Raw genomic sequence first — 24,560 nt, forward strand, 5'->3', positions numbered from 1 at the left:
TTGTGAAGTCACTGACCACCTTGTTCCCCAGGAGAGCTTTTATTTATTTAAACCAAAAAAGTACAGCTGAACTTAAGAACTGTGTTCTGTCTTAGACTCTTTGAACTAGTATTTCCTATGCCTACTATCTTCTAGTTTCATCAAAACCACTTCAAATACTGTTGATCAATTATTAATGTAAAAGTAGAGTTTTCCAACTATGTTGATATGACTGTCATGTCATATGTATGTTTAATTCCCTTTGCTAATTTAACTTCTGTGCATTAGTCTTAGAACTTTGGGGAAAATTTGATTTTCTCTTATTTAGTATTTTATAAATCTAAGTTGGGAATAACAGCCTACATTTTCCTTAAAACCAAAGAAATCATTCATTTTCTTTTTTCTCAATTGGCCCTTTTTAGATAGGAGATGAATCCCTGGATTAGATGCAAAATCATTAAAAGAGTCTGTGGTTTTTATAAATCCAGGCCATTTGTATTTTCCTTGCCTGTTTCTCTAGATAATTAAACAGTGATGGATTAGAATTCGGCTGCAGCAGAGATTGGGGGAAAAAATCTCCCGGCATCCCTTCCTGCTGAAGCATCCGCTACAGCAGTGAGTGTAGCTGCCACTTTAACTGACATGTCTTAAATTCTGCCCTGGAAAGCCCTGGGATGCTGTCAGCTGCCTCGGCAACTACTTTGCTTGTGCCTGAGAATTGAGAGTCTCATTGGAGACCAAGGAATAAAATAGAAATTGAGAATTTTTGTTGGCTTTAAAATTAAGGATTGTCTCTTCTTTTTCTTGGCTTAAAAAAAAAATCTGGTAGAAGAGAGGGAAAGACATCTTCATAGTGGGACTGTATTCATTCCTTCAAAGTTACAGCTGCTCTAAATCTGTGAGTATGTTGTATTTATTTAGCAGTTCCTGGGGGTATGATTCAAATGTTCTCTTTAAATCTATGAGGATTTAATTTAAGGAAGGCTATGTAAATTTTTAAACCACAGTTAAATTTCACTGGAGCCTGCAGTTTTTGTTAGATGACATTGTCTTCATTAAGAGCTTCATGTCAAGCCTGCTTGGCTTCCCCTCTAACCCTCCCCTGCACCTTTTTAAAAGTTCCTAAGGTGAGTGCTGAAATTGGAGAAAATAGTGTGACTGGCTGCTGCAGAGGATCTGGGCTTCCCGGATGCCATGGCTGGTTTATTGCTGCTGCAAGGTGTGCGTCTGTCCGGGTGGCTGAGACTCCTGCTGCAGAACAATGGCAGGATGATGCTGCCTCTCTTAGTATTTACTGTTTGTCTTGTGTCCTCTGCTGACTTCATTATAGGGTTTTGTTTTGTTTTGTTAGGATAATTAGAACCTTAAAGACTAGTAAAGTGTCTTGTCCTCAGAAATAGCATGTGTTGATTGTCCTAGACCCTCACCTCTGACTTTGCTGTGCTGGCTTTAGTGATCTCTTTGTAGCAGATTACAGTAAATGTGAGATACCAAAAAGTGACCTTTGTACGGCCGCCTTTTAAAATTGTGCTGTCAGAATCAATGCTGGTTTGTTTTTTTTTTGTGACGCAGAACCTGAAGTCTTAACATCTGTCCTTAGTCATTGTGTCCCACTTTCCCCCTTTGGAATTTCCTGGATACTAGAATTGTATCCTTGCTGAATTATTGAGTGCGTTTTGAGCATTCCCTAATGATAGGTTAATTTTTGATTCTCACCATAACCCCCATATGTTCCTGATTTGTCTTTGTTAAATAAAAGTAGTATTATTTTAGTGAACTGATTCATATAATTTGGTTTCTGATCTTGTTCCTTCATCTTAAAATTACATTAGCTGAAATGATTTTTAAAAGTTGATATGTTCAGAGATCAGTAGTCAAAATACTTTTAAACACCAACTGGTAACAGTCATCTTTGTAGATGCGGAATCTGTTTGACTTAGGCTGACAATATTATATGAGCTCTTTGGGTGCCAGTATTTTGGTTGACTTCCTGCAGGGTAAAATAAATCAAGGATTTAAAAAAAGAATTTTTCTCCACCACCCGGAGATCAAACATCTGCTGTTTCTATTTTTAGACATTTTGTCATACCTAAATGCAGCAACTTTGAATTTAATTAGGAAGGATTGCTAACATTAGGAAATTCTGCCTTACTTAGACTTGCAAAGATCTTATATTCATTCAGTTATTTCATTCATTCATCCATCCATCCATTCATTCATTCAACAAATGTTTACATCTGTTACAAAGCTCTTCCTAGGCTCTGGGGATATGATGCTGAACAAAGTATGGTATCTGCCCTCATGGAGCAGATATTTTTAGCAGATGAAGAAGGCATTCAAAAACTGATTACCTAATTTCATTAAAATTGTGGTAATTTTTCACCTATAGAAGTATAAGTACTTTGCGGCCAAGCATATAAGACACATACATACTTGCAATTAATTCTGCCCCAGATCTGAAGCCACAGATCCCTAGAATGCTTAAGCTGGAAAGAGATGTTGGAAATAAGTTAATTGGTTCAAGAAACATGTGGTCAGCACTATAGTAAGTGCTGGGTTTAGGTCAGTAAGTAAGAAATGGTTCTGCTTTGGAGGAGCTCATAGTCTTAGTGGAAGAGGAAGGGAAATTGGCTATGTTAGAATGTTCTGTCATCAATTTCCCGTTTTACTGGAGAAGAAACAAACTAGATTATTTTTTAAATGTCTTCTGTGTCAGGCCCAGTACCTATGATAAATCTATTTTTGTCTTTAAAGAAAAATCTTCAACAGCAACCATGTCAATTGACCTTGATACTCCCACTTTACAAATGAGGAAAATGAGGTGCACAAAGGCTAACTCAGTTGCCCAGGGTCACTCAAAATGCTGATTGTAACTCTGTCGTGCTACAAGTTGGCAAGTCTGTGCTTCTTGAAGCTGTTGGATTATGTCTCTTAGTCACAGGTTGGTTGGGGGAACCCTCTCCTTTTTTCTTTTTTTCCTAAAGTCACAGTGTACTCCTAAGTATCATGCTGTTAGGAAACATGAAAAGTGCTTAGTTTTCTGCCTCATGCCTAGAGGTCTTCTAACGTTTTTCACTTGCTTTCTACTTGTTAACAGCACATTTACACTTATGTCTTTGGTTCACTTTCAAAAGGACAGGACTACATATATGGGCAGATTATGCTTCAGTGGCAGGCCAGTTAAGGAACATGGAAAACATACATCTTAGAAGAGGAATGTTAATGGAAAAATCAAGGGTTTCTTGAATTTTAGGTCCAGAATACTGTCCGCCAACATCAGCAATTCCCTATAGGGCTAGAATGTTCAGAGTTGTACACAGGACTTGTCTCCCGTAATGAGTTGGAATTCTTGCAAATTTGAAAATTAAGGGTAGGGAGTAACTTCAGGAGAGATATTTTAGCATATGTTGATTCTGAAGGCCATTTGTCCATTTCCTTTCTGAAAGACTGTTAGAATGTTCTTCCTTAGAATGAAGTCTTCCTTATCGAAGATGAACTTTGCCTCTCTAGAGCCTCCCTACAGCCTCCCACCCACTGATCTTAAGATAAAAGCACTCTAGTGTTGTTACAAACTGGTCTTTCAAATATGTAAAATGTTCTCCCTACCTCCCTGGTGCATCTTTGTGTATCCAAGCTACACGTTCTCAGTTACGTCACTTCTTCCTTCTGCAACGTATTCCAGTCTTCTCTCCATTCTGATCTCTGCATTTGACCGGTCATAGTTTCTAGATGGTTAAAACCCAAACTGGACACTATTTCTAGTTTAATCTGGTCAGCCAAGAGTGCAAATGGGTCATTTTTTTCTCATGATGCAGTAATGTTCTTCTTCTGTTAATGTTTCCTGTTACATATAAATAGCTGTGTAACAAATCACCACAGAGCTTAGTAGACTTAAAACAATAACAATCATTTACTTGCTTATGAATCTGCTACTTAGGCAGGTCTCAGAGGAAATGGCTCATCTCTGCCCACTTGGAATCACCTGGGGTGGCTCAGCTGGAGCTGGAGGGGCCATTGCTGTGATGGCTCACTTACCTGGCTGGCCAGTTAGTATTGGTTGTCAGCTGGGAATTTAGCTAGAACTGTTGGTCAGGGGCTTTGCTCTTCTCCATGTTGTTGCTTGAGCTTCCTCACAGCGTGGCAGTGTAGTTCTAAGCTTTAGTATTCCAAATGACAAGAAGTGGAAACTGGAGTCTTTAAGGTTTGGACTCCAAACTAACACAGTGTTGTATTGGTCAAGTAGTCACAGAGACCACCTCGATTCAAGGAGCAGGGCCATAGACCTCACTTCTTGACAGGAAGGACGACAAAGAATTTGTGGCCATTTGTAATCTACCACACTTGCCAAATTATTGGTCTCTGTCCCGCTCTCTATTTCTAGCTAAGTCACACACCTTAAACTCCTTAACTAAAACCCCAAGAGTTAGATTTGAATTTTTGTTAAGGTGAGTCTCCTTGTCTTGTACTTGTATAGTTGTTATTTTGCTTGTGACAATTTTGTTAAAATGTGTGCTTTGAATGGTGGGGATGGGGGTGAGGTGGGGGGTAGTGGTGGGGTGGGAAGTGGGGGTGGGGGGGGTCGGGGGGAATCAGCTGAGGCAGGCAGGACTTTAGACTTTCTGGGTATGTGCTTGCACATGGAGGCCTGACAAATTTTATTCTCCTTGAGTTCTTCCTAGAATTACAGTCAGCCTCTGTATTGTGGGTTCCATACCTAAGAATTCAACTGACTGTGGATGGAGAATATTTGAAAAAATAACAGTACAACAATTAAAAATAATACATATAAAAACAATATAGTACAACTATTTACATAGCATTTACATTGTGTTAAATAATTGTAAGTAATCTAGAGATGATTTAAAGAATATGGGAAGATATGCATAGGTTATATGCAAATACTGTGCCATTTTATATAAAGGACTTGCACATCTGTGGATTTTGGCATCCTCTGGGGTCCTGAAACCAATCTCTTGTTCCAAGTATACCAAGGGATGACTGTATTCTTTTCAAGATTATTTGAATCTTGACTCTGGTGTCCATCAGATGAACTATTCATTCTGTGGCTGTGTCGTCAACATATACGGTTAGAATATTGACTATGTCCTCACTGAAGACATGATAAACATGTTAGATAAAACAGGCCTGTGGGTATTAGAGACCCCTCTGCAGACTAACAGCAAGACATTAACCAAAATGTTATGTGACCCTGGTGATTCATTTGGGTAAGAAATGACTTAATAGTGCCATTCTTCCCAAGTTCACTGCCTTAGCCAGAGAGACTTAGGTGGTAATTGCAGAAGACCAAACAGAACTTGGGTTTGATGTGAATTTCATGCATGGTTTACTTTTGTTTTGATGTTTCATGAGTCTACAGGTGTAGAAAGTCTTTAGTGACCAAGTGGTATGAATGGATTTCTTTGGTGATCATTTTAGATTAATGGGTTATAGAATATTTTATTTCAAGCCATTATAGGTGGCTGTAATTTAGAAAGCAATGAAGTATGAAACCAAGACTTGAATTTCTCTTGTGGTTTGGGGCTGTAGTCATTGTTTTCTTAGTTATTAGTTGGGACAGAATTTGAGCCCTTCCAGGTTCCAGCAAACAAGGACCCAATATATAGCATTTATTTGCTATCATCCCTCCTTAATATTAACTTAGGTGGTTTTGTTTTTATTTTTTAAAGTAATAGCATCACTGTGTAGCAAAACCATTTAATATGCCTGCTTGATACCATAGGCTGAATAAATATAGCACATCAACTATGGAAACAGCCACATATTGAAGAGCTACAGAAAAACTCTAGGGTTTAATTAGTTGAGTATTTATATGCTCCTTCTTCAGTTTTGTTTGTTTTTCCTACTAATAGATGTTTGTGGGAGAGCGCTTATATTTACTGAAAGCTGCTCGTTTGTGAATGAAGGTTTCTGTGATAAAATATTCATGGGTACTTTTCATGATCTACATATGTGACATAGAATGCAAAGTAGGAAGTCCGCGTTTGATGCAAGGGGCTAACTGTATCAGGAAGAATGTCACTGATTCATCAAGCAGTCTTTAAACATCTCTGGGCTAAGAAACAGTTCCTATTTTTAAGACACCCCTAGACCACTCACTGTAATTGAAAAGTAGACCAGTAATTATACTATGAGTTATAAACTCCATCAAAAGAACCCAGAGAAGAAACATACTATCTAGTCTGAGAAAATGACTTTTCAGAAGGCTTTTTTTTCTTCTTCTTCTCATGGATCATGAGGTAATAAAAGGAAAACTTGTTGTCAGAACTGTCTTTAGAAAAACTTTGTTACTCTTTGTTTTAGGTGGTGATCTTTTAAAAGAGAAGACAAACAACTTCCCTGCCATTCAGTTTCCCACTGAAAACCTGCATTTGCTCTACATCTGAAAACATCTGCATTCCTATGTGAAGGGATGCAATGTAAATCCTCTGGGGCCCCTGCCCCATGACTGCAGGAAGCATTAAGCAGAACTGCTGAATAGCCAGAATGTAATCTTCTGTCTAATAGGAAGTTATTGGCTCCCATAACCCCACCAATAACATCAGCACCACTTCATTCCTTTATGTTTATGTGATGTTTCAGTTTAAAAAGTGGTTTTACAAAATGGAGCACGCTCCTTCCTTGTGGTATCCCTGGGAGGGTGATAGGGCAGGTTATTACTGCTGCTTTGCTTTTGCAGATGGGGACACTGAGGCCCACTGAGGTGAGGGAGTTGCCCAAAGCCACACTGCCCTCCAGTGACTGGCATACCTAGGACAGGACCGCAGTGGCCTGCTGTGTGTCCCAGCATGCTTTCTCCTGTCACCCGTGGTCAGAAAGGATAATGCATAGATTAGGTATGAAGTTTTCTGTTAGAAATAAGAGAACCCTCCAACAGGGAAAGGATTTTTGTTTGTTTTTAATCAAAATATCAGCAAAGAAAACTAGCAAAATGAAACAGGAGCTGTACCTATCTCTTGCCAATCCAACGTTCCATTGTTGTTTGTTTTAAATAGTGTGAAGGAGTATGATTTGCTTGCCTACAGAAAGAATTTGAAAAGATACAGGCTCTGGTTCTAAGTTTCCAACTTGGTCAGTAATTAGCTGTGACTACAGGCAAGGAAAACAGTATCTGTTGGGGTAGTTTCTTTTGCTGGAAGAGATAGCAAGCACTACCTTCCATTTTCTTTCTAAGTGAAAAAACAATTTTTTTTAGAGACTGCAGCATGGGCGACAGCCCGTGTCACCCAGGCTGGAGTTTAGTGGTACTATTACAGCTCACCGCAGCTTTGAACTCCCGGGCTCAGGCTGTCCTCTCACCTCAGCTCCCCAAGTAACTAGGACTGTAGGTGTATGCCACTACATACATCTAATTTTTATTTTTTATTGTAGAAATGGAGTATTTCTTTGTTGCCCAGGCTGATCTGGAAGTCCTGGGTTCAAGTGATCCTCCTGCCTCAGCCTCCCGAAACACTGGGATTACAGATGTGAGGCACTGCACCCAGTCTGCCTCTATTTTTCTTAGTGAGTAGCGTCTATGATATGAAGTTAGAGCCAGGTAATGCGAGTGCTCACCTGATTTTTGGTTCTCAGAAAGGTGCTTTTCTTCTGTAGACAGTTGTTAGATTGGTCTCTTTGCAGGGGCGATGATCAGTGGAGCCTTATATTCTGCCATCTTGCTCTGCCCCTCAATGAGTAGGGTCTGAATCATACTTTGTATTTTATGAACTTTTATTCTTTTCAACTGTTCTCCTTTGCTCTGTATCTTTCATCCCCATTAAGGACAGAAAAGCATATTAAGTTGTCAATTAAAAATTACATCATCTGTTCAGATTTCTAGCAGTCTCTTTTGGAGTGACTCAGGTTTTCTGGGAGATGTGGGAGGGGCCTATATCTTCCTTCTTAAAAGTTTCCCCTCTCCCTCCTCCTTCTCAGATGATGTTGGGTGCAGGAAAAGGTGGTGTAGGGATGGCCCCTGTCTAGGGACTGCTGCCTGGTAGAGGGTCTCATCCTGTTGCCTTTGTATTGGCCTCTCTTCTTGCTGCTTCTATCACCAAAGGACTGCTGGACAGTTGGTGTGCCTGTGGCCCAAGGGCTTGACATTCTCCACTGGCATTGGTCGGCCCACAGGTTCCTGAGATCCAGTGGTCACTTACACTTGACCCCCATCTCTGCCCTTTGTTACAGGATAATCATGCCGGTAAGCTGTCTTTTAAAAAAATTTTTAATTTTGTGATAATTTCAAACTTGCAGAAAAAGTGCAAGAATAATACAGAGAATTTCTGAATGCCCTTAATTCAGTTTTAACATTTTGCCATATTTGTTTTATTACTCTCTATATACACATTATTATGTATTTTTCAGAGTCATTTGAGAGTAGGATTTTGCTCCAGAGAAGGTGGTCTAGAAGGATGAACCAAAATCTTTCCAGTGAAAGAAGGAGCTTCCTTATTCTGTTCTTTTCTTTGTTTTCTTTCAATTCTTCTTTCTCTGCTTTCTTCCAATTCTTTCTCTCTCTCCCCTCTTTGTTTCTCTTTCTTTTCTTTTCCTTTTCTTTTCTTTCTTCTTTCATCTGTATTGCTCTGTCACCCAGGTTGGAGTGTAGTGATGGGATCACAGCTCACTACAGCCTTCACCTCCTGGGCTCAAGTCATCTTCCCGCTTCAGCCACCCAAGTAGCGGGGACTACAGGCATATACCACCATGCCTGCTAATTTTGTTATTTTTTGTAGAGATGGGGTCTCCCCATGTTGCCCAGGCTGGTCTCGAACTCCTGTACTCAAGTGATCCACCTGCCTTGGCCTCCCAAAGTGCTGGGATTACAGGAATGAGCCACCGTGCCTGGCCTGCATTTCCCATTGTTGATACTCTTAAAAGAGTGTGTCTAGAACATCAGGTAGGCCAGGTGTGACTGGTCTGATAGAGGAGAATGATGTTATCCTTCATTTGCTCCTTTATTTATTTAATCAAACGGCAACAGTGTAATTAAAGATCATTACCTGCAAGACACTGTACTAGGTGCCATGATACAATCCTGCCTTTATGAAATTTGTATTCTGATTAAGAGATAATAATATTTTAAAGCCAGAGTTAATTAGGCCGGGCTCGGTGGCTCACGCCTATAATCCCAGCACTTTGGGAGACTGAGGCAGGTGGATCACTTGAGTTCAGGAGTTTGAGACCAGCCTGGTGAAACCCTGTCTCTACTAAAAATATAAAAATTAGCTGGGTGTGGTGGTGGCATGTGTCTGTAGTCCCAGCTACTTGGCAGGTGGAGGCAGAAGAATCATTTGATCCTGGGAGTCGGAGATTGCAGTGAGCCGAGATCACGCCACTGCACTCCAGCCTGTGTGACAGAGCGAGATTCCATCTCAATAAAAAGAAAAGTTAATTAAAAGAAACTTAGGAAAGATTACTGTTTTCTTCATTCTAGATGCTATACTTGTCTTAATACAGCTTAAGTTGTTTCAGGGTTCATGTTCTGTTGTGTTCATAAGTTCATTTAAAATAATTCACAACTTTTTACCATGTTGTTAAGTTACATCTCTTTTATTCTGCTTTCATTGGGTTAGATTTTTTGGATTCAGATTCAGGAATTTATAATTTATTCTCACTCAGGTATCATCTTTGAGAGTGGGCACTCTATTATTTTGTGTGTTTTAACATCTGATACCTTGTCTGGAATATGACATTCCTAAATGTTTATGGATAAAAAAATTAAATTTTTGTTTACTAAATATAAGTCGTCCACTTAGAGCATTATCTTTTTAAATTATGATCCATTCACTGCTAACTTTCCCAGTTTCAATTTTTTGCAGAATTTTTTTACCTTGCATTCTCTATTTTAATCCCAGTTTCTGTTACAAATGTAAGACACATGGTAAAGGGAAGTACCTTTTGAGAGAAGCTGTTCAAACAGTTATGAATCGATCTATTTGAATGAACTTGCCATTCCCCATTTTCCATATAGAGCTAAGGGACACTTGGCAAATATCACATTCACACGGCCTTCATGTGTTGCATTTTTCTCATCTGCCAAAGATGGGAAACAAGGCTGGTGTTAGAGGATTCGTGAAAGCGCCGTCTCTTAGCTTCCTGTGAGGGCCAATTCTTTCAATAAGGCATGAATCATCTTTGTTCATTTTTAGCAAAGGTAGATGCATTAAGGGCCAGATTGAGATGGTAAATATGCGTAAAGTGCAAAGTTTGAAAGCAATTCAGGAATATAATAGTAGACCTGTTGAAGCATGTTATCAATGCAGGAAACAGAAAAGATGAAGTCAGGAAAACCACATTCAAGAACTGACTTTTTTAAAGTAGTGAAAGTTTGGAAGACTTCTGAAAGGTCTAAAATAACATGAGAAACACATTTAGTAGTGATGCATTATGACTTCTTCATGTGGAGAGGGCTAAAAAGAATAAATTATACTGTTTTGCATATTTCTTAGGAGAACTATTTTGAGTTACGTGTGATATAAAAGGGATGATCAGAGGGTGTTTCCATAAATGAATATTTGAATATTCCCTTCATGAATATAAACCTAAATTACTCAAAATATATGCTTAACATTTTTTCCTGACTGTTAAAATAGTGCATGATCGTTTTTGAAAAAAATTTAAAAAATACATAGAAAAGCACGAAGAATCTAAAGATTGCCCAAACCCTGCAGATAATACTAAGGGTTACAGTTTTGATTGAGGAAGGCTTTGTAAGAAGTCTAACATAGATTATTTAGGGAGCAGATTATCTAGTTTATCAATTCACCAGTTTCTCATTTAATGGAACAGTTATATCCTTTGTTGGTGCTTGCCCTTTGGCCTTTTTCAGCTTAGTTTTTTCTTCTAAAGGAACAGGGCCAGAGTGGAGAGAAAGAGTTGAAAGTATATTCCTTTGATTCTGAAAGCACTGGTGACAGGCCTGGCACAATGGGATTGGAGTTGGCAGTAAAATGATACTTGGGGAGTTTCTTTTTATTTCTAGGTTCTTCTTGCTTTCTCATTGTCAGCAGCAGCACCTCCTCCTTCCTCTGATCACTGGCTATGAGAACAGCTCTTTGAAGAATCATCCTTGGGCAGAATTTGGTCTGGCAAGCAGTTTTCTTCAGTAAGAAAGACAAATGCTGTTTATGTAGTCAATAATATTAAGCAACAGATTTCCAGTGGCATGTCAGAGTCCTGCATTTCATAATTCTAGTGGATGCCATTTTTTATTTTTAAAGTTTTAGATTTGAGGGTACATGTGCATGTCTGTTACATGGGTATATTGCATAATGGTGGGGATCGAGCTTCTAGCGTACCCACCACCCAAATATTGAACATTGTATCTAAAAGGTAATTTTTCAACCTTCACCTCCTTTCTCCCTCCCCTCTTTTGGAATGCCAAGGACCTGTTATTTCCATCTTTATTTGCATATGTACCTATTGTTTAGCTCTCACAAGTGAGAACATGTGGTATTTGATTTTCCACTTCTGACTTAGTTCACCTAGGATAATGGCTTCTAGCTCTATTCAAGTTGCTGCAAAGATGATTTCATTCCTTTTTTATGGCTACATACTATTCCATTGTGTATATATACCGCATTTTCTTTATCCAGTCCACCATTGATAGACACCTAGGTTGGTTCCATGACTTTGCTATTGTGAATAGTGCTGTGATAAACATATGAGTGAAGTTGTATTTTTGATATAATGATGTCTTTTCCTTTGGGTAGATACCAGGTAGTAGGATTGCTGGGTTGGATGATAGTGCTATTTTTAGCTCCTTGAGATATCTTCATACTGTTTTCCAAAGAGGTTGAAGCAATGTCTGTTCCCACCAACAGTGTAAAAGTGTTCCCTTTTCTCCACAGCTAATCCAACATCTGTTGTTTTTTGATTTTTTAATAACTGTTCTGACTGGTGTAAGATGATATCTCATTGTGGTTTTAATTTGCATTTCTCTGATGATTAGTGATGTTGAGCATTTTTTCATGTGTTTGTTGGCCTTTTGAATTGCTTTATTTGAGAAATATCTGTTCAGGCCTTTTGCCCAGTTTCTAATGGGGTTGTTTGTTTCTTTCTTGTTGAGTTGTTTGAGTTCCTTGTAGATTCTGGATGTTAGTTCTTTATTGGAGGCATAATCTGCAAACACTTTCTTTTTTTTGAGACAGGGTCTCACTCTGTCACCTGGGCTGGAGTGCAGTGGTGTGATCTTGACCCACTGCAGCCTATGCCTCCCAGACTCAAGCGATCCTTCCACTTAAGCCTCCTTAGTTGCTAGGACTACAGGCGTGTGCCACCACGCCTGGCTAATTTTTGTATTTTTTGTAGAGGCAGGCTTTTGCCATGGTTCCCAGGCTGGTCTTAAACTCTTGAGCTGCAGCGATCTGCCTGCCTCAGCCTCCCAAAGTGCTGGATTATAGGCATGAGCCACTACACCCAGCCAATATGGTCATTTTAATGATACTGATTCTTCTAACCCATGTGCATGGGATGTTTTTCCATTTGTTTGGGTGATCTACGTTATCTTTCATCAGTGTTTTGTAGTTCTCCTCGTAGAGATTTTTCACCTCCTTGGTTCAATGTATTCCTAGGATTTTTGTTGTGACTGTCATTAATGGAATTCAGTTCTTGATTTGGTTCTCAGCTTGAACATAATTGGTATATAGAAATGCTACTGATTTTTGTACATTGATTTTGTATCTTTACTGAAGTTGTTTATCAAGTCTAGGAGTCTTTGGAGGAGGCTTTCGGGTTTTCTGTCTATTGGGAGGAGTCTTTGGGGGCTTTCTAGGTATGTAATTATGTCATCAGAGAACAGAGATAATGTGACTTTCTCTTTTCCAATTTGGATGCCTTTTATATCTTTCTCTTGCCCAATTTTTTTGGCTAGAACTTCCAGTATTATGTTGAATAAGAGTGGTGAAAGTGGGTGTCCTCATTTGTTTCAGTCCTTAGGGGAAATGCTTTCAACTTTTCCCAATTCAATATGATGTTGGCTGTGGATTTGTCATATATGGCTCTTATTATTTTGAGGTATGTTCCTTGGTTTGTTGAGGGTTTTTATCAGGAAGGCATGTTGGATTTTATCAATTGTTTTTTCTGTATTGAGATGATCATATGGTTTTTATTTTTAGTTTATTGATATTTGCATATGTTGAACCATTTTTGCATCCCTGGAATAAAGCTCACTTGATTGTGATGAACTATATTTTTGATGTGTGTTGGATTCAGATTGCTAGTATTTTGTTGAAGATTTTTGCATCTACAGATCATCAGGGATATTGGTTGGTAGTTTTCTCTTTTTGTGGTGTCCTTGTGGGATTCATAGAAGATGTTATGGAGTGATTGCACGTCCTCAACTTTTATAATAGTTTCAGTAAGATTGGTAGTAGCTTATGTTTACATATGTGGTAAAATTTGGCTGTGAATGCATCTGGTCTTGAGTTTTTTTTTGTTGGAAGATTTTTTATTTACTAGTTTAATTTCATTACTTATTATTGGTGTGCTTGGGATTTCTTTTTCTTTCTGTTTCAATCTTGGGAGGTTGTTTTCAGGAATTCATCCATTTCCTCTAGTTTTTATAGTTTGTGTGCATAAAGGAGGTCATAGGAATCTTTTATGATTATTTGTATTTCTGTGGTATTGGTTGTAATATCACCTTTATCATTTCTGATTGTGCTTATTTGCATCTTCTCTTTTTTTCTTGATTAGCTAATGGTCTGCGAATTAGTTTATCCTTTTGAAGAACCAACTTCTCAATTCATTGATTCTTTTTTTTTTTTGAGACAGAGTTTTGCTTTGTCACTCAGGCTAGAGTACAGTGGCATGATCTTGGCTCACTGCAACCTCTGCCTCCTGGGTTCAAATGATTCTCCTGCTTCAGCCTCCCAAGTAGCTGGGACTACACATATGCACCACCATTCCCTGCTAATTTTTGTATTTTTGGTGGAGATGGGGTTTTGCCATGTTGGCCATGCTGGTCTCAAACTTCTGACATCAGGTGATCCGCCCACCTGGGCCTCCCAAAGTGCTGGGATTACAGGGCATGAGGCACCACGCTCGGCCAGTTTGTGGATTCTTTTTTTTTTTTTTTTTTTTTTTTTTTTTGCCTCAATCTCATTTAGTTCTGCTCTGATCTTTGTTATTTTTTTTCTTCTGCTAGCTTTGGGTCGGTTTGTTCTCGTTTTTCTAGTTTCTTGATTTGTGATGTTAGGTTGTTTGAGGTCTTTCTATCTTTTTGATGTAGGCATTTAATGCGATAAATTTAGCACTGCTTTTGTTGTGTCCCAGAGGTTTTAGTATGTTGTGTCTTTGTTTAGATTCATTTCAAAGAATTTTTTTATTTCTGCCTTAATTTATTGTTTACCCAAGAGTTGTTCAGGAGCAAGTTGTTTAGGTTTCATGTACTTGTATAGTTTTGAGTTCTTCTTGGAATTAATTTCTAATTTTATCCCACTTTGGTCTGAGAAGATACTTGATATGATTTTGATTTATTTGATTTTATTGAGACTTGCTTTATGGCTGAGCATATATGGTTGATTTTTGAGAATGTTCCATGCACAAATGAGAAAAATGTGTATTCTGTGGTTGTTCGGTAGAATATTCTGTAAATGTTTATTAGGTCCATTTGGTCTATGGTCCAGTTTAAGTCTCGAATTTCTTTCTTGATTTTCTGCCTTGATGACCTGTCTAGTGATTGGTCAGTGAAGGTGTTGAAGTCCCTCACTATTATTGTACTGATATCAGTCTGTTCTCTTAGGTCTAGTAGAATTTGTTCAATAAATCTGGGTGCTCCAGGGTTGGTTGCATGTATATTTAGAATAATTAAACTTTCTTGTTGTATTGAATCCTTTATCATATATAATGTCTTTCTTTGTCTTTTTTTTTAAATTGTTGTTGAAATCTGTTTTACTTGATATGAGAATGGTGACTTCTGCTCACTTTTGTTTTCCATTCTCGTTATATGTCTTTTTTCTCCTTTTTACTTTGAGTCTAAAGATGTCTTTAGCTAATAAGTGGGTCCCTTGTAGATGGTTGGGTCTTGTATTTTTTTTTCAAAAACTAGTTTGCTACTCTATATCTTTTAAGTGGGGCATTTAGGTCATTTATATTTAAGGTTAGTATTGATTAATTAGTGAGGTTTTATTCCTGCATTGTGTTGTTAGCTAGTTGTTTTCAGAGTTTCAATTTTGTAATTGTTTTATAAGGTCTGTGAGCTTTTTACTTACATGTTCTTTTATGATGGTGAGTATTGTCCTTTCATTTCCATGTTTAGAATTCCCTTCAGCATTTCTTGTAGGATAGGTCTAGTGGTGACAGATGCCCTTAGTATTTACTTGTCTAGAAAATGTTTTTTTTTTTTAAATTTCTCCTTCATTGATGAAGCTTAGTTTGTCAGGATGTGAAATTCTTGGCTGGCATTTTTGTTTTTCTTTAAGGAGGCTAAAAAATAGGTCCCAGTCTCTTCTGGTTTGTACGGTTTCTACTGAGAAGTTTGCTGTTAGTCTGATGGGTTTTCCTTTATAGGTGATTTGACCCTTCTCTCTAGTTGCCTCTCAAATTTGTTTATTTAGTGTTGACCTTGGATAGCCTTGGTGAAGTTCGTCTTGCATAGCATCTTGCAGGTGTTCTCTGAATGTCTTGTATCTGGATATTCATATCTCTAGAAAGATTAGAGGAGTTTCCTGAATTATTCCCTTAAATATATTTTCCAGGTTGCTTACTTTTTCTTCTTCCCTCTCAGGAACACCTGTAAGTCGTAGGTTTGGCTGCTTTACACAATCCTGTACATCTGAAATACTTTGTTCATTTTTAAAAATTCTTTTTTTTTTATTTTTGTCTAGGTTAATTTGAAAGATTGTTTTTCAAGCTATTTTTCAAAAAAACTATTAGTTAGCAATATGAATTGGAGGTCTTCAAGCTCTGAAATTCTTTCTTCTGCCTGGTCCAGTCTATTGTTAAAACTTTCAACTGTATTTTGAAATTTCCTAAGTGAATTTTTCATTTCCAGAAGTGGTGGGCTTTTTTTTTCCCCCCCATTTTTGTTTTTGTTTTTTTTAAAGAATATTAGTCTCTTTCTTTATTTCTTGGATTGCTTTCATGGTTTCAGCCTTCTCTTGGATCTCATTGAGCTTACCTGCAATCCATACTCTGAATTATTTATCTGCTGTGTCTGAGTTTTCATTTGGTTAAGGTCTGTTGCTAGAGAGCTAGTGTGATCTTTTGGTGGTGTTACAACATTTAGATTTTTCATAGTGTCAGAAATTTTATGTTGGTTCCTTCTCATCTAGAGAGGCTACCACTTTTTAAAAAAAAAATTATTTTTATTTAGATGGGGTTTTCTCCCCTCTTTCTGTTTCCACCTCTTATAGTGGTGTAACTATAGAGTAAGTATGTTGGGTAGGGTCTTTTGGCTTCACTTCTACAGCCCTGCGTACTTCTGTCTCCAGGTTTTATATTGGGCTGTGCAGTTTGACCTTTAGGCCAGTAGGTGGCACTGTGGGCCAGAGCCAGTTGCTGTACAAGCAGATGGGTATGTACTTGACTTTTATTTACTGTGTGACTTGTCCTATGTTGGTTTAGGTGATAAGTTGGACAGAGGAGTGCCTGCTGCCTTGAGGTTCATGTTCAGGTTGGGGAGGAGAGGCACAGCTGGGCAGAACTGGATTCCCTAGCCTGTGCGTGAATATCCCAGTGATGAGCTCAAGCACCAGCCCTGGTAGAGGTGGTTGGGGGAGCTCCTGGTGAGAGGTCTCTGCAGGAGTTGAGAGGTATGCACTGGCTCGGTGGATACCATTTCGACTCTGGATTATAAACATGGTGACTTCCAGAGCACATCAGCTGGCCTATCTACACTCATTCCTTTTCTCCCCTAAGGAGAGATTTTAACGTTGATGGAAAAGCTTGAAGGACATTATATTTTTATTTATTTTTGAAATTTTGTTTTATTTTATTTTTAAATATGGACTAGCTTTTATCTCATTGTGCAGGAACATAGCATATCGTGTTGGATTTATTGGGGAAGTTAAATTTAAATTGGCTCTACTGTCTAAGATTTGATTGAGAGAAAAAGTGTAAACAAAGATAGCTGTAAACTTTTCACTTGAAAATAGTTCTACATAGTGATTAAAAATTAGAGCAGTATTCAAATGAACAATAAAAAGTAACTCAATTAAAAATGGGAAAAGAATCTGAATAGATATTACTCCAAAGAAGATATACAATTGCCGTTAAGTACCTAAAACGATTCTCAGCATTATTAGTTATTAAGCAAATGCACACCAAAAACTACAGTGAGATACCACCATACCCACTAAAATAGACAAGAACAAGTATTGATCTTGCTGTTGAGAAATTGGAAATCTCATGCATCATTGGTGAGAATATAAAATCACATAGCTGGCCGGGCACGGTGGTTCATGCTAGTAATCCAAGTACTCTGGGAGGCTGGGGTGGGAGGATTGCTTGAATCTAGGAGTTCAAGACCGGCCTGGGCAAGATGGCAAGACACCATTTCTATAAAAAATAAAAATGAAAAATAAAAAGAGAAAAATCACACAGCCAACTTGGAAAACAGTCTAGTAGTTCTTCAAAATGTCAAACATAGGGTTACCAATAGCAATTCCACATACCATATATTTGGCACTCCATAGCAATGCTAGATAATTAAGAGAAATGAAAATAAATGTCCACACAAGAACTTGTTTTTTTTTTTTGTCGGGGGATGGGATCTCGTTCTGTTGCCTAGGCTGGAGTATAGTGGCACAATCTTGGCTCGCTGCAACCTCCACCTTTTGTGTTCAAGCAATTCTTTTGCCTTGGCCTCCCAAGTAGTTGGGACTACAGGTGTGCGCCACCATGCCTAGCTAATTTTTGTATTTTTAGTAGAGGTGGAGTTTTGCCATGTTGACCGGCTGGTCTTGAACTCCTCAGCTCAGGTGATCCACCTGCCTCGGCCTCCCAAAGTGCTGGGATTACAGGTGTGAGCTATCATGCCCAACCAAGAACTTGTACACGGATGTTCATAACAGCATTATTCGTAATGGCCACAAAATGCAAATAACCCATATATTATCAACAAATGATTAACAAAATGTGGTATATCTATACAATGGAATATTAGGCTATAAAAAGGAATGAAGTATTGTTATATGCTACCACGTTAATGAATTTTGAAAACATGCTAACTGAAAAAGCCAAGCATAAAGAATATGTATTTTATGATTCCATTGATATGAAATGTCCAGAATAGGCAAATCCATAGACACAGAAAAAAGATTAGTCATTGTTTGGAACCAGAGGAGGTAGAGTGGGGAATGAAGAGTGAATGCTAATAGATGGATACATTTAGGTGACAAAATATTATAAAATTAGATTGTGGCAATAGTTGCACATCTGTGAATATACTAAAAACCATTGATTGTAAACATTAATTGGATGAATTTTATGGTTTGTGAATTATGTCTCAATAAAGCTGTTTAAAAACTTAAAAGTTGGCTGGGTGTGGTGGCTCACGCCTGTAATCCCAGCAGTTTGGGAGGCTGAGGCGGGTGGATCACGAGGTCAAAAGATCGAGACCATCCTGGCCAACATGGTGAAACCCCGTCTCTACTAAAAATACAAAAATTAGCTGGGTGTGGTGGCATGCACCTGCAGTCCCAGATACTCAGGAGCCTGAGGCAGGAGAATCGCTTGAACCCAGGAGGCAGGGGTTGCAGTGAACCGAGATCGAGCCACTGCACTCCAGCCTGGTGACAGAGCGAGACTCCGTCTCAAAAACAAAAAAACCAAAAAAAACAAAAGTTAGAGCAGTAAAAACAGGATAAAATAAGGGCACATGTTCCAATGTGCTAGCTGTAATTGAAGTTCGGTGTGTTATTTTTCATAGCCTCCATCAACCAAATAACGATATTTTTCACTAGTTAAAAACACATTTCTTCTAACATCTGAGTATAACATTTAGGCTATACTCAGGAGTGGAAGAAACACATCCTTTTATTCAGTTAGTGTTTTAATAACTATGCTTTCTTTGATGGTACAGATTCTAAACTTGGAACAGTATGAAGATTTAGCCTGACTCTTGCAAAGGTACATGTACATCAGTGCAGTGTTCATATATTAAAAAACCTTTATTGAAGGAAATAAGAGAAGACTTGAATAAATGTGTAAAGATATGACCATACAATAGTAAAAAGACAACAATTCTCTGTAGATTTCCCTAACAATGTAATGAATTCCCAGTCAAAACTCCAGCAGGACTTGCTTGTAATGTTATAATGACTAACTGAAATTCATAAACAAGAATGAAGGTGTAATAATAGCAATCCCCCAGAAAGAGTATTTAATAGAGAACTTGCCTCAATTGGCTTACAGGTCTCAGAAAGGCACGATAATAAAAATGGTGTGACTAGTGCAGAGAGAGGCAAATATGTGCCCAGAAACAGACCTGTGCACGTGTGGAAAATTGCTATGTGTAAGAGATGGCAGGATCATCCAGTAAGTCAAACTATCATAATTATGGAATCAACACTTGTCAGTGAGGAAATCAGCAAGATGGTAAAACTGGTAAGAGCATTTGGAGAACTGAGGAAAAAGTGTTGGAATAAGGTTTGTTATGCACAAAACTGGTGACCCTTTGGCAAGGTAACAGAACCATAATCTTACCACAGAGAAATTACGCTAAAAAAATCTATAAGTTAACATAATTTTACAGAGTATAGGTTTTACTAGTAAATAGGAAGGCAAACAAAGGTATATACTTCCTAGAGGATTGAATGTTCCTTGGGTGGGCCTGTCAGAAAGTGCTCCAAGGTCTTTGTTTTGCCTTGTTTCCAAGCTATTATAACAGGTAGATGAGTTATTCCTTGCCTATCCATGCAGGAAAGAATTAAATTTAGCTCAGACTATACACGAAATGGATTCTAGATTATACTTGTGTGTTTGCAATATTATTTTCTCTACTTTATAAATTTGAAGCATTTCTTACTAAAAAAATGAGAAAATGGGTTCTTTAAAACTAGACAGTACTTTCAATAAATGAGTTAGGTCTATATCTAAAAAAATCCTGTTGAATAAAAAAATCAGTTTGTAGCATGATGTGCTTATTGTGATATTAACATAAATCTACACATACTATAGAATTTCTGTGACTGCATGTACATGTGTATACAAACATAAAGGACTAGAAGAATCTAAATCTAAACTTTTATACCTCAGAAAAGATGAATAAAATATCATATTACTTTATTAATAATCCTTATATTCTGCTAAATTCAAGTATGTTGTACCAGGTAAAGATACAATAATTTTAGCTTTTGTTAACAGATTGATTTAGTCACAGTAATATTTTAACTAGTTTGAGCATTGAGTGATTCCTGAATCGAATATTATTAGAACATGAGCAGTTCAGTGTTCTACCTAAGGAGTGGGAGGGGGAAACTTATGAAGTATTTGAAGAAGCAAGACAAAGAAAATATCTGACTGGAACAAGTGGGAAGTTCCTAGTTAGAGGTGAGTTGGTGGTTTCTGATTGGCTAAGTTTAAGTTTCATTTCCACTGTTTACATTGAATGGAGTTTCTATTTGCTTATATAGGAACCATCTTTGCTGAATGGCCTCCCAATTCATTATTATTATTATTTGAGATGGAGTTTCACTCTTGTCACTCGGGCTGGAATGCAATGGGGTGATCTTGGCTCACTGCAACCTCTGCCTCCCGGGTTGAAGCAATTCTCCTGTCTTAGCCTCCCGAGTAACCGGAATTACAGGTGGCGCCACCACGCCTGGCTAGTTTTTGTATTTTTAGTAGAGACGGGGTTTCACCATGTTGGCCAGGCTGGTCTCAATCTCCTGACCTCAAGTCATCCTCCTGCCTCAGCCTCCCAAAGTGCTGGTATTACAGGCATGAGCCACTTCGCCCAGCCCCAATTATTTTAGCACTTTGAAACATATATTGACCTGGCACAACAAATCTATGTTTATATCTAATGTGTTATGTATCTGACATGTCAAATCATTGGGGGAAAAGATGTGACATGGCAAAAGATTAGGGAAAAAATTACACAGCACTATCTTGTACCATCTATTCAAACTATAAATGAATAAACAAATTATATATTAAAAAGTAAAACACAGGTAAAACTGTGTTATATAATCTTTGTAGAGGGAAGGTTTTTCTAAGTATGCCCTCAAAATCAGAAATGTTAAAAGCGATAGTTATGACTGAGTAAAAATTTCAATATTGGGGAGACTTTTATTAAAGCTAAAGGCAAATGTGAAAAGGGGGATATTTTAATAGTACATTTCAGAGACTGTGTGTTTCTAGTCCTTGAAAATGAGTCTGTAAGTGAACAGATGGGCAAGAATGGTCCAAATGGGTAGATAGCCTTTTCAGTCACCTCCTCTTTCCCTGCTTGTAAACAGAGCTGATGGTCACTGCCCAGAGTCTTATTTATGGAAGTGGTACCTGTATTCTCCAAATAAAAAGTTTTTTTGTGATGGAAATAACCTGCCTTCAAATGACATTTCCCCTTGCCTGTGGAGTTTTCTTCCCTCCTACCACCCACACCTAACCATCCTTGTAAGAACAACTTTAGTTTTGCCCAACATGAGTGTAAAATTTAGGGAACTTGATATGTCCAAGATAAAAATGAATGTCTAGTGTAAAATATTACAGTACATTGGGAGTATGAACTTCCAATGGGATAAAAACAAACTCCACTTAATTGAGGGCATTGTACATCTTGGCTTTTTTTTGTTTTTGTTGTTGTTTTTTTTTTGACGGAGTTTTGCCTTTGTTGCCCAGGCTGGAGTACAATGGCATGATCCTGGCTCACTGCTATCTCTGCCCTCTGGATTCAAGTGATTCTCCTGCCTCAGCCTCTTGAGTATCTGGGATTACAGGCATGAGCTGCCACACCTGGCTAATTTTTGTATTTTTGGTAGAGATGATGTTTCACCATGTTGGCCAGGCTGGTCTTGAACTCCTGACCTCAGATGATCCACCTGCCTCAGCCTCCCAAAGTGCTGAGATTACAGGCGTGAGCCACTGCACCTATTGTGTATCTTAGAAATAAAAGACAAAAAAAAAAAAAAAACAAAACTTCTCCAATAGGATAGTCAATAATCTTTCTTCTACCTCTTTCGTTAATGACTCAAGCTCTTCTTTGTGAGATGTGTACTGTTGAGGTGAGTGGAAGTGGAAGGAGATTGGCAATTCTATTATAATACAGGGCAGGACTTACTCTTAAACTCTTTCTCGAAGTTTCCTTCTCCGAGTGGACCTGCCCTTATGGTGTGTCTGTTGAGATATCTTTGGCTCAATAAACTGGCCTAAGATTCTGCAAGGCAGATTGGTCTTCACCTTCTTTATGTTACTTCAACTTTCTGTGGTGTATATTTAATGGGAAATAAGACAGTTTATAAAAAATAAAGTACCTTGCAAAATATGTACCCTTGCCTTCAGGTATGTATTTTTAGGAAATAATTAGGCAAGCGAGTAAAGGGGCTTATTATAGTAGTTTGTAATGCCAAAACTTTGGGAGCAACCTATATGCCTGAAAATGAAGGGCAGGTAACAAATTATGGTATTTCCAGTCAGTGGAATGCTGCAGATGCTATGATAAAGCAGCTCTGGATTTATTGAGAAGAAAAGATTCAGGATAATTCCTGTATATAATTAATTATAGTGTATATCATAACCCATTATAGTAAATATCTTTAATAAAGTTTTATTAAAATATGTATAGATTCACTTGGGAAAAAACCTGGAAGGATATATACAACATACAATAGTATCCTTGGGTGGAGAGCTGTGGAGTAATTTCAGTTAACTTATTTTTTGTGTACTAGAATGAAAATAAAGGTTATTAGGGCTATATTTCAGGAATGTTTGACACATAACAGTAGATTTTTGTTGCTTAATTTTTTTAATTGATAAGAAATGGAGGTAAGATGTATAAAAATAATTGTAAGGCTTGTACTATGTAATTGCACCGGTGTAGACTTTTCTCACAGGACGAAGAAATAAAAAACCTCACTCTGCCTTTTTAATTAACAGATCTTCTCACTCAGATATGGCGACAAGCAGCCTTCACTTTGCGTCATGTGATAAGCAGGCACCCAGACAGCGCGGATCATCTACTGTGAGCAGGTCAGGATGGGTTGTGGGCATTCCTGGGGAAAGAGGGGAGAACAGTCCAACCCTTGAAGGAATATAATACTGATTTTTGCATAGTGCTTTGCATTTGACAAACCAGTGAGCTCAGGAGAGGCCTGGGCAAGTAGAGTGCCCATTTTATAAATCAGGGAAGGAGCCAAGGTGGCTGCTAAGACGCTCAGTGAACAGGCAACACTGTTACATGAAAGCAAAACAAAATTCAGCCTTTGGGGCACAACTCCCTTTCAAGTCGTTTTTATTTTTAAATATTTTTAGCAGTTATTTTTATTATAAAATAATAAATCACACTGCCAAACATTGGAGGACAGGAGAACCATCAACCATAATGATGACCACTTGAACACAAAATTTTGGTGTCTTTCCTTCTAGTCTTTTCCTAGGCATGTGCTTCTTGACACAGTTGTAGCCATAATAGAATTTTTCATCAAATATTATATTATGATTATTTCTCTTTCTTACATTTTTCTCATAATCTTGGCCTAAAAATACATTTTAAGAAGTATTCATTGTAGAAAATTCAGGAGCTATAGAAAGCACAAAGAGAATGAAATACGTATTACTATAATTCTGATTACTTTTGTGTATATTCTTTTTCTCTCATATTAAATTTTATTCTTAATTGGAATTATATTAAATATACTGTTTAGTAATCTACTTTTTACAATTTAATATGGCATGACATTTTCCATTAGTTATTTTTCTGTGATATCATACTTGATTAATTCTTGTTCCTTTCCAGACCATTTTAGAATTAACAGATTCTCTCTTTGAACATGAAAGTTGTTTTTTATGAGTTATTAAGGCAGCTTTGTTAAAGCTGTTTTAGTACATGAGAAAGCACTTTTCATCCATCCTTACAGGTTTATTAAACTTTTAAAATTATACAGCAGATCGGATTTTGCATTTGAAATTTCAGCTATGCATGTGTTCTTTATACTCATGGGTTTAACATTTTGTCTTAGGAGTCTACCCTCACAACATACAGAAGAAGTTACAGAATGGAGATAAAGTTGAAAATAACTTCTAGGCTGGGCGTGGTGGCTCACGCCTGCAATCCAAGCACTTTGAAGGCCAAGGCGGGCGGATCACCTGAGGTCGGGAGTTCAAGACCAGCCTGACCAACATGGTGAAACCGCGTCTTTAAAAAAAAACAAAAGAAAATAACTTTTAAGGATCTCAAGGCATTTGTTTTCCTATCCTTTTTTACTGCGTATGTCCCTGCTCATGGAATTTTGTGTTTTCTTCAAAAAGAAGTGCTCTTCCTTCATAGTTAGCCCCTAACTCATCCAATAGTTTCCTAAGTAGCTACTCCTAACATTTATAATGTTGAGTTTGAAAGCTATAATAAAATAAATGAAAATTACTGAAAGCAATAATAAATAAGGGTATGACACGCACAGACAGCAACGAGCTGCATCTGTAGACTG

The 24,560-nt window shown here is 37.8% G+C and overlaps 1 protein-coding gene across 1 annotated transcript in view; it reads left to right on the forward strand.

Annotated features, from left to right (window-relative positions):
- TTC39B (tetratricopeptide repeat domain 39B) overlaps positions 1-24,560 on the forward strand; it is a 145,630-nt gene that overhangs the window by 65,788 nt on the left and 55,282 nt on the right. Inside the window, 1 exon segment of the mRNA XM_012453496.3 lies at positions 23,014-23,106. Coding sequence (XP_012308919.3) covers positions 23,014-23,106 — 93 coding nt within the window.

This window comes from Aotus nancymaae, unplaced genomic scaffold, assembly GCF_030222135.1.
Source record: "Aotus nancymaae isolate 86718 unplaced genomic scaffold, 86718_ANA_hifiasm-v0.15.2.pri h1tg000003l, whole genome shotgun sequence".
In the NCBI taxonomy this organism is placed as follows: domain Eukaryota; kingdom Metazoa; phylum Chordata; class Mammalia; order Primates; family Aotidae; genus Aotus; species Aotus nancymaae.